The following is a 15365-nucleotide window of genomic DNA, read 5'->3' as shown; positions in this document are numbered from 1 at the left end:
GACCATCCTCCCATCCGTCTCCGCCCTTTCCTGCAACAGCTGAAACGGGACATGCGGCACCACCCAGATGAGCACTCCCCTAGCATAAGCAGAATATGACGAGCCCGCCACAACCCCTTTCCATTTCTTAGCCACCATCTCCATCTTTTCTCGCGTCAGGTGAGTCTGCTGCAATATTGCAACGTCTATCTTTTGCCTACGCAGGTACAACATGACCTTGTTCCTCTTTAGGTAACCATGGAGTCCCCTGACATTCCACGTAATTACTTTAAGGTCCCCCATGGCCTATTAAAGTTCCCCCTCCCCCCACCGGTGCAGTCCAGATCCAACTCCCATCTCAATCTATATAGGCTTGTTCCCCACTTCAAACTTCCCTTAACTACAAACAACCCAAACACCCCTATCCCTTCCCCTCCCACCCCACTTCCCTTCCCCAACTGTTGCCCAGCTCCATCCCAGGATCTCAGGCACCCCCGCATCTAGCTCTTTCTGGCAATAGCCTGTACTCGAAGCTCAGCAGGGTGAGGTCGCCCTAATGGCTATCCTACTACTTCTACTATTACTTGGGGGGTAAGGAGCCTGTGTTCCGTCGCTCCTATTTGCTTCAATTCAACCACATGCTACTATCAATTTACTCATATATTCAATGCTCTATATTCCAGTCCGTTACATATCAGCAGAATCAAGGATATCATAACCTGGCTCCGACACTGCCCATCCCTACACGTCTATCATGCCTTTTCCAGTCTCTACTGGGATACCCTCCAGTGTGATACACCAGTATATATAGAACGTCTCAGTCACTTATCTTGCTCTTCTTGGGCTTGTTCCGCATCTTGTTCCGGGCAGCCCTGTAGATCCAACCATGTAGTAGCATCCTCCGGAGTATCAAAAAAGAACATTCTACTTTTGTGTAGCACTTTCAGCCTTGCAGGGTACAGAAGCATATATCTGATGTCGGCCATGCGCAGTCTCCTCTTCACCACCATGTAGCTATACCTTTGCCGCTGGACCTGCATGGTATAATCAGGATATGCTGTGATAGTAGTCTAAGCTCTCTCGACCGTTCCCCCTTTTCTAAAGTACTCCAAAATCTTTTTGCGATCTTTATAGTTCAGTATCTTCGCAACTATTGCACGAGGAGGGGCTCCAGGCTTCGGTTTTCTCATGAGGGCTCTATGCGGTAGCTCCACTGTGAATCCTTGTGAGAGTTTATCGGCCCCTATTTCCTGCAGGATCATGTTCTCCACAAAATCTGTAGTGCCCTGGCCTCCGGAAGGCCAACCACACGAATGTTATTCCATCTCACTCTCCCTTCGGCTTCCTATGCACAGTTCTCCAGGTTGGCCACTTGCTGCTTTAGTATGTGGACCTCCTTTGCATTATCAGTGCTGGTGGTCGTGTTAGTCTTGACCGCACTCTCCAAGCTGCTTGTTCTGTCAGCCAGCGCCCTGACAACCTGTCACAGCAGGTAGACTTCAATCCCCACTGCGTCTATTTTAGCCACCAAGGAGGTCCGCAGGTCCACCATTGCTATCCCCCATGAGTCTCTTAGTTCCGTTATGGCCGTTAATATCTGGTGGTTGTCAATCCCCAGGGGACTTTCAACGGGTGCATTTGCGCCAGTGTGTGTCAATGTCACTGGAGACTGCTGTGTCTTAGCAAACGCTTCCATCGTGGGTTGTTTGCTTCTGGCCTTAACCACTCTCCCCACCATCTTGTGATCTAGCTCAAGTGTCCGAGGCTACTTTGTTCTTGGTGTGGCAATTCTATTCTTCTGTTCCTCCGTATCAGCAGTGGGTCACTCCAGTCCCGGGCTGTTATCTTGGGGTGCCCCACGTGGGCCCGAGGGCGCTGAGCTATGACTTCGGATGGGTTATGTCTGTTAGGGAGAATTCTCTGTTAAGGCTAATTTCCCAAACCTAGTGAGTCCCCCAGCAGCTTTGCTGGATTTTTTGAAGTTTATTTTTTTCTCCTGCTAAGAGCGAGACTCTTTCTCCCACTCTTAGGCATGATTTGAGAATGTCATTTGACTATGTAATATGTTTTATGGGCTATGGGGTCTTTTACTCCATAGGGCTTCATGTGTTTTTGGTATATGTGTTACACAGCACCCTCAGTGCAGTAACAAAGGGGTGTGATAGTGACCCCCTAACATAGACTCCATACCTTGGCACTGACTACTGTCTACCAGGGCATGTAAAGTCACCATTGGCTTTACTAGTCTCAAATTGTGAACAGAACCAGTACAAACCATCATATTGTAGAAGTACTGCTAGGGGTAATTCGATTGCCCCTGGGTCTGTTTTCCAAGGGGGCACTTTCCAGTCCCCCCCTTGTCGAGTTTCTGGCTGGTGGCAGTGGATACCACGCGAAAATATTCCACCGGAATATTTCCTATGGGATTTTCCCATTCATTTTAAACGCACCACTTTTTGGTGCAATTTTAAAAAGATACCGGCGGGTTATTTATTTAATATTTATTCCCCGTTTGGGTATTTTTGGCAGGACTTGGTTTTAAAATGGTGTTTGTGTTCGCCTCTGAAACTCTAACCCAAGTCGAACCCTTTGTTCCACTTTTTGGCAGGCTTCTCCACAGAAGCCCTCCAAATGGTGCTACTCTGTCTGGGGTCAACAGGATGTGTGGGAGGGGGATTAGGCACCCTGGACTGAGTTGCCTTGGCAACTCAAGTCGCACTCTTGTGTGACCATGTTTGAGTGGCAGCTAGGCTGATGAATGGGGGTTTTGCTGCATAAAAGCAGGGCTTTGGGGACTGGAACTTCAGAAGTCGCCACAGGACCTAAAGAATCCGAAGAGGGGAGAAGCTGAGCCATCTACACCGACGACACCACCGGTGGAGCCCTGCTGTACGAAACTCACCACTTTCCCAACGACAGAGGAGATCTTCTTCCAGGAGAGTCTTCTTCCCCTTGAGCTGGTGGGACCAACCAGTTCGCCTTTTTCGCCTTCCTGGATCGTCTTGTGGTCGAATCGCCCGTGCCAAGCACCCTGGTGGCCGGATAGCCACGCTTCACCACTACCGCGAATAAATGGGTCGTACCTTTTAACCAGGAAACTCTGCGGCTGGTTTCTTCCCTGGCAGTGCAACGACCTCCAGCTTTCCTCCACGTCGAGATCATCTCTTCCCCTGGACGAAGCTCCGACTTGCACCCACTGCCAGGAACAACTGCCCCCGCTGGAGCTTTCTCACCATTTCAGGTACTGTGTCCCGCCTGGTCTCCCTTGCAACAGACTGTCCAAGGTGTCCCGTAAATCCTTGACTCTCTATCCTGGGATGAGCTCGGACCTGCTAACATTACCTTTTTTGACTTGATCCAACCTCTTGACTTTTCTGCAAAGACTTTGTGCATTTCCACTGTGTGATCTTGGGCACATTCCGCCTTGCTCTCTCCAAGAGTGGGCCTGGCCTGTGAACTTTTTGCTCTACAGTAGACCCTGCCTTTCTTGACTTGCTGTGGTTTCTTAAAAGTGTTGGTATTGTGTGTTTTTATCCTATTCTGCCTTTTCTCTCCCTTTTTAAACATATTATTGGAGTGCCATCTACGGTTACGCGCTCACCTCTGTTTTGCTAAATAAGTGGTGTCTTAACTTGGACTTGTCGAATAATTAACTAGGGAGGTGTATATACTTATAGTGACTGTGTTTGAACTTGCTTGATATATTAGTGCCAGTGTATTTTTACCAGTGTGTTTTAAATAAATAATTATATACTTTTATACCAAAGCTCTGGTCAGTGTTTGCTTGTGCCACTGTATTTTTAGCCCTATTGTGTATACTCTACATACTGCCTAACTCTGACTGCTCAGCCACAGCTACCAGGTAAATCTGGGTGGTGCAGACTGCTACCAATTGGGTTTACTGCCTACTCCTGTAGTCTTAAACTTTTTGCAGTGGTCCCTAAGGGAACTGCACAGGTTTCTGCCTAACAATGTCCTCCCACGTTTTCAATTAGCCTTATTGCCTCCTGTAGATCGTGTCCCCAGGGATAGTGTGGCGGAGGAGCTACTCGGGCTTATGTCTCAGCCAGAGCAGGAAGTCCTTTCCTATCCCTTGGCATCTGAACTTTGTACAGTCAGCACTATGATGCAATTCTGGTTGTAAGAGGTGCTCAATCGGTACCTCCAATGGCTGGTAGCCGCCACAGTTCGGGTTTTGCCCCAGGTTCCTGGTCTCATGCGTACTTATAAGAGGGTGTCTTAATAGGCCGCACCAGTGCTTCTTCTTAAGCGCTGCACCTACGTTGTTTTTGCTTTACAAAGTCACCATGCTTCCTGCCTTTGTTTTGCGTGGGCGTGCAGCTCATAGTTGTCGCGATTTCTCCTAATTAAAACCCCCACACTGTGCAGATCCCTTGAATTAACAGTCTCAATTTATACTGCAGTCACCTTGCCCACCCTGCTGCAGAGTGCCTCACTGCTACGTGCAATCATGCTCTTCTCCTCTGCAGCCAAATCAAAGGCTCACTCCGCCGGTCCCCGGGCTCTGCACAGCACGACAGCCTTGTTTGTGTTAAGAATCTCTGGAAACTAGTGTATCCAAAATGTAGAACTGCCTTTGTTCGGTAGCCGAGTCCCGGGCGTCGCGAGTCAAGCCCGTCCCCCTCGTCCTGTGATGTTAATGCAACAATGTACCCCCAGCGAGGCCCGGCTCCAGCAGAACATCAGCTGCGTCTTCAACCGCCTACTTCAGGGGCTCTGTAGCCGCGTGTGCCTTATAGTAGTCAGGCGAACACTTTCACGGTCTGTGCAACGTCCATCTCCTGCAATGGTTATGCCCTGCTACACGTTCGGGCCACGCCTCGTGCCTTATTTAACACAAGTCCAGCAAAGGGCACCTCCACCGTGGGTTATTGCAGTCCGTTTCAGCAGGGGACGCGATCCTCCCGAGTCAGCTGTTTCACCCTTTGTTTTCAGGCGTCCGCCATTTTCTCTGCCACAGCATTCTGTTCCCAGCAGGGTCTTTCGATTTTATCCATATCAGCTGCTCTAATCCTTCGGCATCAATGAAACTTCTTGTGCCCTGCACCTTTACACACATGGTCCATCAACAGCAAGAAAGTTCATGTTTATTTTCATGCGGTTTTAAGTCGGATGATGTCCAGATCTCCAGGAGCTCCAGTGAACCCACGTCCTCTTACATGGCTCGCTAGCCACACCCCCCTGATCCCACATCATATGTGGAAAATGTTTTTGGAAGAGGTCGGATCTCTCACAAGGCTTTACAATAGAAAGAGCGCATCAGGCCGTAACCCTTAAACCTCCACCAGGAGCCCCTCCGCGACCAATCATAGATAAAATCCTTAACTACAAGAATAGGGAGTAGATCTAATCCCACTGGAGGCAAGGTGGCAAGATACAGAGAGCTTCGGCAAACCTGGCGGTATATCCAGACTTTACCCTTCAGGTCCAGAAAAGCAGGGCCCATTTCTCATCAGTCAAAGCCAGGCTCCGTAGAGCGAGACTCAAATACATGTTGTACCCGGCACAATTAAAAAGTCCTTCACAAAAATCAAGCCTTGTTCTTCGACCTCCCTGAAGAATGTCCTCCCATGCGTGGATGGACAAGGAAAAAATTAGCCCTCTCCTCACAGATGACGGCGACGCCTTGACTTAAAGCAGTCACTCTTGAATAAAAGCAGCACACAAGAACTTAAGTGGACGATGTCACCCACTCTTGAACAAGTTTGTTCTCCTCCGTCTTGGCCCAGGCTGGGCACCCTAGTACAATCGAGTGGCAGACTGAAACAGACTACTTTCCAAGATAGCAGGCAGCACTTCACATAAGTTATATGGCAGGACCCACTTTAAGTACGCAGCCATGACTCTTTCACGCGAGGGCCCGATCCCGGGCTGCTACCTACCTGCCCTCACAGTTATTTTCCTAGGGATGTTAGTTTCTGTGCCCATCCGCTGAGTGCAAGCCTCCAGGAAGCATACTGCAGGTGGACAGGAAACACAGACGCACCCAAGCATAAGTAAAAAGGCCGGCCGATTGTTATCAGTTAAGAAAGATGGGGAAGTTATTTGGAATCTGGTTTTGCCTGCGCCATTGAATACACTAATAAGCCGTCCAGTACATCTGGCCCACCGCTTTAAAATGTACTAAGAACAAAAAAGGACTGCTGGCCCCAGACACAGAACCTGGGGGATAATCTTGGAACGTCAACTATACACAACCTTTACAACGAGGTGGCAGAACGAAGGTGCATGGTCCAACACCCAGGACAAGGCCAAATCAAACAACCCGAGGCTTGAATAGCTTTGTGAAAAGGAACAGAGTCTACACATACACAAAATAGACATTGCCTCCCTGAAAGAGACCCACCTCATTGTAGATAAACAGGCATTAATTGCCAGAAAGTGGGGGAGCATACTGTGGGCTCCCCATACTCAGCGTATACCCCCGGTTTGTTAATCTGGATAGCTCCTGCAGTACCTTTTAAAATGATCCAATATAAACGGATGATGAAGGCAGGATGGTGGTTGTACAGGGATTTCTGGAAAATGTGGATACCTGTCTAATTAATAAATATGCCCGCAACCATGACACAGCCGCCTTTTTTCAAATACTGTATCCATGCCTCGGGCCATACCGAGAGGGCAAGATGGTGGAGGAGACTTTAATTGCATCATAAACCTGCTAAAGTCTGATACCAAAGTATATAGACCTGCCCGCCAGCCAGGTCTTTGATAACACTTCTGTTCATACTCTGATCTCCTAGACATATGGCGAAAGCTCCACTCGGATTCTAGACACTATTTGCACTTTTCAGCACTGCATGCCGTTCACACCAGACTGGACTATTTCTTTGTTGGAAGAGACCTGGCCCTTGAATTTATAGACGCTGAATATATGAGTTCGGTCCTAGCGGACCATGTCCCCCTCTTACTAAAGTGGCGATACGCACCTCCTAGATCTCCAATCCCGAATTGGAGTTTCAGAACTGAGGCACTGCAGGACGCTCTCTTGCGAGGCCATATCCGAGGCCATATCCAAGACAGTATTACAGAATACTACATCCATAACTCTGGCAGTGTCAGCAGAGCTAGCACCCTTTGGGAGGCGATGAAAGTGGTTATCAGAGGCACAGCCATTACCAAATCAGGAGGCATACAAGCCTCACTATGCAAAGAACTTACCTCCATAGAAGAAGCACTACAAAAGCTTGCACAGTTGAACAGGGCCAACAGGACGGGGGCCCCAATGAAACAACAATACGACAAAAATGCAAAGAGTGCTGGGAGAGGTTAGGTATGTACAATTACAATAAATATATAGAAAGACAGTACATTGAGGGGGACAAACTAGGCCGGCTCCTAGCCTGGTTTTACAAAAAAGAGTAACAGCCAGTTCCCATCTACTTGATACACACACCAGAAGGCACCACTTGTTCTACACAAGAAGACATTAGCACGGTCTTGATGAATACTATCGTAACTTATACAGCAATGAACCTATGTCCCCACGTTCATGTGCACAGAAGTGCTAGAAGAGATATAACACCCCCAATTAGAGGAGGAGGCTGTAAATAATTTGGACGCCCCATCACATTATTGGAACTCAGACACAATAAGGTCATTGCCATCAGGGAAAACCCTGGGCTCAGACGGCCTGCCTGGCGAGTTCTATAAAGAATTTGCTGCAGTTCTCGCACCCCACCTACTAAATACGCTAACTGAGGCATTCGAAATTGGCATCCTTCTGCAAAGCCTAAAAGAATCAATCATATCCCTCCTCAAGCCGCATAAATCGCAACTAGAGTGTAGCTCATATAGAACCTTGTCCATGCTAAACCAGGACAGCGAAATTTTGACAGCCTTACTGGCTAAGAGGTTAAAAAGGGTGATACATTCCCTGGTGCACCCCGATCAGACACGATACGTGCCAGGTAGACATATGTCCTCGATCCTAAGGCATTTGCACCACATAATAGACTGCACCGCGACACTGGAGGCTCCCTGCGCGATAGCCTCATTAGAGGCCATAAAAGCATTTGACTCCATTAAATGGGACTGGTTGTATGCCATTTTGCGCCGGTTTGGCTTTGGGCAGTCATTCATTAGATGGTTGCGGCTGGTGTACACCCAACCAACGGCAAGAGTTAAGACAGGCAGACATTTCTCGGGCCATAGGAACTACAGAGGGGTACTAGACAAGGCTGCCCACTCTCCCTGTTGCTCTATATCTTGGCAATGGAGCCTATAGCAGTATACCTAAGGGCGGAGTACTCGGGCACAGGCATACTTATCAGCAGAACACACCATCTCATATCATTGTACGTCATACATTGCTTTATGTTCACAATCCCGAAGACAACCTGGAAATCATCAAGGAGGCTCTCTGCAAATTACTCCGGAATTACAATTAGTAAAAACAAGTCATCCCTTTTCCCACTGGCGAGCTTAACCAAAACACATCATGACCGCCTACCTGTTCAGGTTTTGCAATGGAGTACCGACACATTCATATGCCTAGGAATCAACATATATCACGACCCAGTGTTAGAACATGCCAACAACACCCTAAAAGCCCTAGACATAATAAGAAACTCTGAAGTTCTGGATCAGACTACCCCTCTCCCTAATGGGCAGAGATGCCCTGTTGAAAATGGTAGTACTGCCCAGGCTACATCATCATTTCATGAATGTCCCATATAATATTCCAAAAACCTTTTTTAAAACCTTAAATTCTCTAACTAGAGAATTCCTATGGCACAACAGTAGATGCAGAATAGCATTAACCTCCTTGCAAAGGCCCCATGAGGAAGGCGGCATCAAGGCCCTACACTGAGTCATACTACACAGGAGGACAAATGCAGTTTGTGGTGGGTTGCCTGCCAGATGAGCCTACTGCTGATATCAAACTGTCAGCACGCTACACCTACTTACTTTCTCAAAGAGCTATTGTGGTACAAGAAACCCTGGCCCACTGGGCACCAACACCCGGTATCGTTAGTAATCCTAATGTGGGACAAGGCACTAAAATTGATATGTCTGTCAGATCCCTTCTCAGTACAAATTCCCCTAGCCTCACTTGTTCCTACTGCATCCCAAGCCTGGTTGGGCATACGTGCACATTGGGAACCCCATGGTGTTACTACTATGGGGGACCTGATGAACGGCACTACCTTTATACCCTTTAACGAACTAGCAAACAACACTGGCATACACCACGGTCAGTATCTGTTGCACTGCACCCTCCAGAACATAAGGCGTAGATGGCCAACATATAGCGAAACAACGGAAACACATTCGATAATTAACACATTGTATGACATAGCAGAAAGTGGCCACGCAATATCCAGGATATATGACGTTTTACTGACTAGCTGGCCCTACAGGGATTTCGTGATTAGGCGCAAGTGGGAAGAGGACCTAGGCGCCCCGCTTAGTGACAAAGACTGCGCAAAGATATTGACGTACCACAAGAAAGTATCCCGCAATGCCAGACTGCAACTAATTCAGCTGTTCATTACTCACTGCACATATTTAACGCTCCTTAGAATATCGAGTTTCCCAGTGGCTGCCACACAACAGTGCCCTAGATGTGACGCCTCAGATGCTGGGTTGCTACACATGTTTTGGTCATGTCCAACTGCAGGGAGATATTGGGGAGAAGTTTTGTCTAGACTTAGAAGAGCAGGCCTTAATACAAATTCACTAACGCCATCCGCCTGTTTACTAGGATGTTTCACACGCCCTAAAACTACAAGGTATGCGTCTAAAATAAAAGACTTAGCGTATATACTATCCAAACATAGGATAGCTATGTCATGGAAATCTCCACATGGCCCCAATATACCAGACTGGTCTCGAGACCTTAAAAATAGTCAGCAGCAGAAACTGTAGCTTGGAAGCGAGCAATACATTTCAGCTCCTTGGACACCAGTGAAGACATTACGCTATGGAAGTCTCTAATAAACTCACTGTTTACACCAGAAGCAGACGGCTCTGGATTGTTAGACACTCTGCTGCAGCCAATACACACTACCCAACCTCAGTAAATGAGATATGCACTGGCCAGAGGTCAACACTGCAGGCTACCAAGGAAGGGAGGGTAAAGGTGTTTGGGAGGGGTGAAAGTTGGGGAAATGTTTCAATGTTTAACTATGGCCTTTTTGTTGTCATGCAGACGTGGGCGTCAAAATTTAAAAATTAAGACGCTATATAATTCAACGTTGTAATTGGGTGACAGCAACGTAATACTCAAAATGTCAATAAAAATTGTTTTTAAAAAAAGAACTGGGTTTGAAATTAAGATTGGATAAGCAGGAGCTAAAAGAAACTCCTGGGTATCCAGCATTAACCTGTGACCAGGAGCGAGGAGCTAGTACATAGCGCTCCGTAAATCTAACTTCCAGATAATGTTGTCCACATCGACCCCTCATGCTTCAAAATGTCATACAGATGTGACCTAATATTTATTTATAGAGTGTACCAAATGCTCAGGATTAAATTCACATAGATGGACATGTTCAAAATCAGTTGGTGTGGAGAGCCAAAAGTAGCTCCTGGTAGCAGTTGGTGTCAAGCTAACCAGGCTCTTCTAGGCTACAAGCAGGAGCAAAATAGCTCTCAGCTCCCCTCAATTTCGACCCCTGCATTAAAGACAAATAATCCCCTTATCACATAATGCACAAGCCAACATTACCCCATGATGGGATAGCAATATTGCAATAGCAGTTCTTTTGCTTCAAAAGGATTATGGAAATATGCTGCTCTGATACTACTCCTACGAAGTAGCAAGACAACCCATTCAGAAACCCACTGTACTTTCAAGCTACCTGTATACTTTCTAAGCATTCAGATTTCCATTGGGCATAGGCTTAATTTACTGATACAGTAACTTAGACCTCTCCTGTCAAAGCTCAAAGTGGTTTACATCGTTAGTCAGTTATGCACATGGAAAATTAAGCATTCAAGAAAGAAACCCATTTCTACACTTAAAGAAAAATCATTAGAGGAAACATTGGTGAGGGAATCTAAGAAATGTAACTGTAAACCTTTCATTCTCCAGGCACAGTATGGAAAGTGAATAAATTAAGACTCCCACAAAACGACTCGGAATTGCTGGGAGAGAGCTACTTAATATTTACTATTAGTAGTCTGGAAGGGCCCGATTAGCCTGACTACAAAAGCTGCCAGGACCTCTTCTTGAGCCCCTCTCCATAACTAACTGATGTACACTGCACGGATCAAAATTAATATTGGATAAGCAGAAACTAAAAGCGGCTCCTGGGTATCCAGCATTAACCTGTGACTAGGAGCAAGCTTTGGGTAACCTAGTAGTAAATAGCGCTGGGAAAATCTAATTTACACATAATATTCAAACATATCCATTTGTCCATTATTTCGGCCCCCTTATGCCATATAAAAAGGTATTCTGTTGTTTATTTAGAGATTGTCCTAAATGCATAGTTTACTTCACATAGCAGGGGCACCGAGTACGCAGGTGCTCCGGGGTCCAGGCACCCCCTGGGAAAGGCTATTTTCATGAAAGCTCCCCAACGCCCCCCCCCCTCCCCAGGAAAACCAAAAGTCGGTGCCACTGTCACATAGGTGTGTTGGCACAGCATCAGATGGCCTGGGGAGCCATAAGTAGATCCGGATGGCTGTTGGTATCAAGCTAACCAGGCTCTTCTGGGCTCCAAGCAGGAGTTAATAGCTCACAGCTCCCCTCAATTTCAAACGCTGCACTACCATACCTATGTGACATTACCTTTGACTTTGTGAATGTATATAAAGAAGCACAGGGAAGCATTTAAGACAGTAAAGCATAACCAGTCACATATAGTCGAGAAAATATCAGCTGCATCTCATGTGCAAGTTATATATTTGTGGCACTCTATATACTAGCTCCTTGTTCCCTGAGGTGAGCAGCTTTAGCTCCTGCTCAAGTCTTCATTCTGATCCCTGCACCTCCTGAATACATTTTTACTTTGTATTTTTAGGGAATTAAATGTGTAAAGGACCCCCTCGGTCTGCTAATGTGAAGCAGTGCTGATCGACCCCATTTGGAATGGCTTCTTCCGCCATTGCACTGCTCCATTTGGTGAAAAAAAATCCCCGCAGAGTTGTCAAGTATCCCCGTGACTGCTACAAGTAGATGCACCACTTAAAAGCCGATAGATACGATTGCATTAGAGAACATCATGACAGATCAGGAGTGGGTCAAAGCTTGTAGGGATGGTTTGGCTATTTACCCACCCATTTACTGCCCATAGCCCTGCTAATCCCTATGGCCAGCCCCACCCACTACCCGTCTCTCCCCACCCAAAACACACCCTCCTGGGATATTTGTGCTTTCAAGCATAAACACCAAACATTTGCCTGTTAGTGTTATAAGCAGTCTGCTGAGAATTAATTACAGCTATAAATACACCATTGATGTAACAAAGGTTGTAACTAATCATGGCTTCCGCCACTTCATTTATATCTGATGCTTGCACTGAAGTCGTTAAAAAACAAGCTTTGACAAAGCCAACACGTTTGGCTGCGGTATTGTGTTAGATGGCCATTTGGCAGGCACTGCTATCCTATTCCCTGGAACACCACTTCTTATGACCAAATAGAACTACAGATACTGGCGCATGCTTATCCAAAAGTTAAAACTATTGGCTTTGCAAATGCTGTTTTTCTCTGGGGAGAGACCAGAGAAAAAGACAGACAGGCACATACAAGTGTTACCCTCCCCCACTGGCCTGTTGAACTGCATGGAACTCCCGACATGTGTACGTTCCGTATACACAGACAGTGACAATTTGTTTAGACAGAAAAGGACCATGAGATCGACAAGTAGTTCCAACCTCAACACATGATGGCAATCCCGATCGCATAATATATAGACCTTCCTATTTACATGCGCCACCCAAATACCCAATCAGTTACATTGCCATGCAATTTAATCCGTCCCCTTTTAGGTGCAACTAGACCTTCTGGTTCACTGCCCACTGGTAGGAGCACATAGAGCGCCACATTACTATGCTTCAGCCACAGTGATTGCATTCAGCAGCAGAACTCCACGTGTGGGGGTGGCGGTAGTGTCGTAAAGCAACAGTGCCCAGCAGTTCGCAAAAATGAGGCTGTGCCGTGGTACACGGGTAAGAGAAACGTGAGTGGCGCTTAAACAAACATTACCGGCTCTGCCGCAGCTCTGGTCTACCCCATGTATGGTTGGAGACATGTTGCCCAGGAGAGTCAGTCAGCCGGCCGGCAAACGAGCTGGACTGTGAAGAGGAAAGCCAGCCCACAGCCAGTCACCCTTCTTCCAAAGCAGGTAGCCCCACCTCCACAACAAAAGCCAAGTCCCGCCCACAGCGTATGCCCCTCCCTCACGCCGCAGACTGACAGCACGTCCTAACCCATTCACGCACGCTGGTTGTCAGCTCTACGCTTTTCCAGACGTAGGAGAAAGCCACACCTTCCTGCCCTAGGCACAGCCCCACATGAACTAAATGACAGCAATAGAGAGCCGAATAAATACATGCTGTGAGGCGAGGCATGCATCAGCCCAGAGAGGATAGATAACTATTTCATGGTGTGCGAAAAGTTCAGATTGCAGAGGGAGTTACTGAGGCCAGGATGAGTGCATGGACTTGAGGAGGCTGTATGATTTTTACAACAATTAAAAAGAGAACAGTGCAGGTTCCTCCTTCAATATGTTTTGTTAAAGGATATTTATACCGGCACTCTCACCACCGTAGTGGTCCCCTGGCGGATCTGAAAAGGAAAGAGGGTCGGGTGGGATGTGTTAGTGAGATTGAGCCGGAAAGGGTTAACACTGAATTTAGGTGTGCTTTTCTTTCAGTAGCTGTCATGTGTTGTTGTGCGAGGCTATGTTTGTTGTGTTTTGTTGTTCTGATGTAGTGCAGTGTGTGCAGTTTGCAGTGCTTTGGAGGTGTGGTTGTGTAAAGTGTGAGAAGTGTATGCAGAGGGGTGAGGTTGTTTAGTGTGGTTTGTTAATGCAATCTCTATTTAGACGCAACACATGCTAATCTTGGTGTCCAGACATTTGGTTGACTGAAAACTGGTCGAAAGACATTTGGTCGACGCAATTTGGTCAAAAACCAAATGGTCGAATTTTTTTTTAATTATATATTTATTTTTCGGGTTTTCGTTTTTAAAAAAAGGTTTTTTTAGAAAAAAAAGGGGGTTGGACCCCCCCAAAAAAAAGGGGTGGAAAAAAAAAAAATTCCACCATTTGGTTTTCGACCAAATTGGTTCGACCATTTGTCCAGTCGACCAATTTTTTTCGACCAAATGTCTGGTAACGGCTAATCTTCATAATCCCATCCAGACGTGGCGCAAATGCTAATCCTCACAATTCTATCTAGATGCGATGCAGGCTGACATTCACACTTCTGTCTAAATGTGACGCAAGCTAATCTTTACAGGTCTATCTGGATGTGACGCAAACTGGTATTACAATTCTGTCTAGATGTGCTGCGATGCTGATCTTCACAATTCTGTCAAAATATGACGCGAGTCAGTGTTACAAATCTGTCTAAGAAGTGAAACAATGCCAATCTTCACAATTCTGTCCATATGTGATGCATGCTAGTCTTTACAATTCTATCTAATTGTGACACAATGCTAATCTACATACTTCCATGTAGATGTGACACAAGGTAGTATTACAATTCTATCTGAATCTTTGCAGTTTTGTCTAGACGTGATGCACTGCTAATTTTCACAATTTTGTTTTGATGCAACGCAATGCTAATCCTCACAATTGTGTCTAGATGTGACGCAATGCTAATTTTACAATTCTGTCTGGATGCAACTCAATACCAGTCGAAATTATGTCCAGATGTGACGCAAGCCAGTATCACAACTCTCTCTAGATGTGACGCAGGTACATCTTCACAATTCTGTCTGGGTATGATGCAGGCCAGCACCATCGTTCTGTCCAGATATGACACATTGCCAATCCTCACAGTTCTGTCTAGATGTGATGCATGCTGCCATTCACAAATCAGTATAGATGCAGCGCAAGCTAATCTTTACAATCCTGTCTAGGCGTGGCGCAAGCTGACATTCATAATTCTGTCTAGCTGTGACGCAAGAAGACATTCACAGTTTGTCTAGATATGACTGAAGCTAGTGCTACATCTCTGGCTATATATGACGCTGGCCAAGCATCACAATTCTGTCTGGATATGACGCATGCCAGTGTTACAGTTATTTCAAGATATGATACAGGTTAATCTTCACAATTCTGTCCAGATATGACTCAAGCTAGTATTACTGTTCTTTCTAGATATGACGCAGGCTAATGCGTAAGAGTGTTATGTCTAGCATTGTCTCCCTTTGTTCCTAGGGGTGGTCCTTCCCCTATGAGTTCT

General features: G+C 46.4%; 1 protein-coding gene across 1 annotated transcript in view; it reads right to left on the bottom strand.

Moving 5' to 3' along the window:
- Window positions 1-13305, bottom strand: part of MTR (5-methyltetrahydrofolate-homocysteine methyltransferase) — a 1960411-nt gene extending 1947106 nt beyond the window's left edge. Inside the window, exon 1 of the mRNA XM_069607970.1 lies at window positions 13159-13305. Coding sequence (XP_069464071.1) covers window positions 13159-13204 — 46 coding nt within the window. The 5' untranslated portion in view covers window positions 13205-13305. The remainder of the gene's footprint in view (window positions 1-13158) is intronic.
- Between the last annotated feature and the right edge of the window lie 2060 nt (window positions 13306-15365).

This window comes from Ambystoma mexicanum, chromosome 4q (genome assembly GCF_040938575.1).
Source record: "Ambystoma mexicanum isolate Mex_15411 chromosome 4q, UKY_AmexF1_1, whole genome shotgun sequence".
NCBI classification, from domain to species: Eukaryota; Metazoa; Chordata; class Amphibia; order Caudata; family Ambystomatidae; genus Ambystoma; species Ambystoma mexicanum.
The sequence above is the reverse complement of the archived record's forward strand: the minus strand, read 5'-3'. Positions and strand labels throughout refer to the sequence as shown.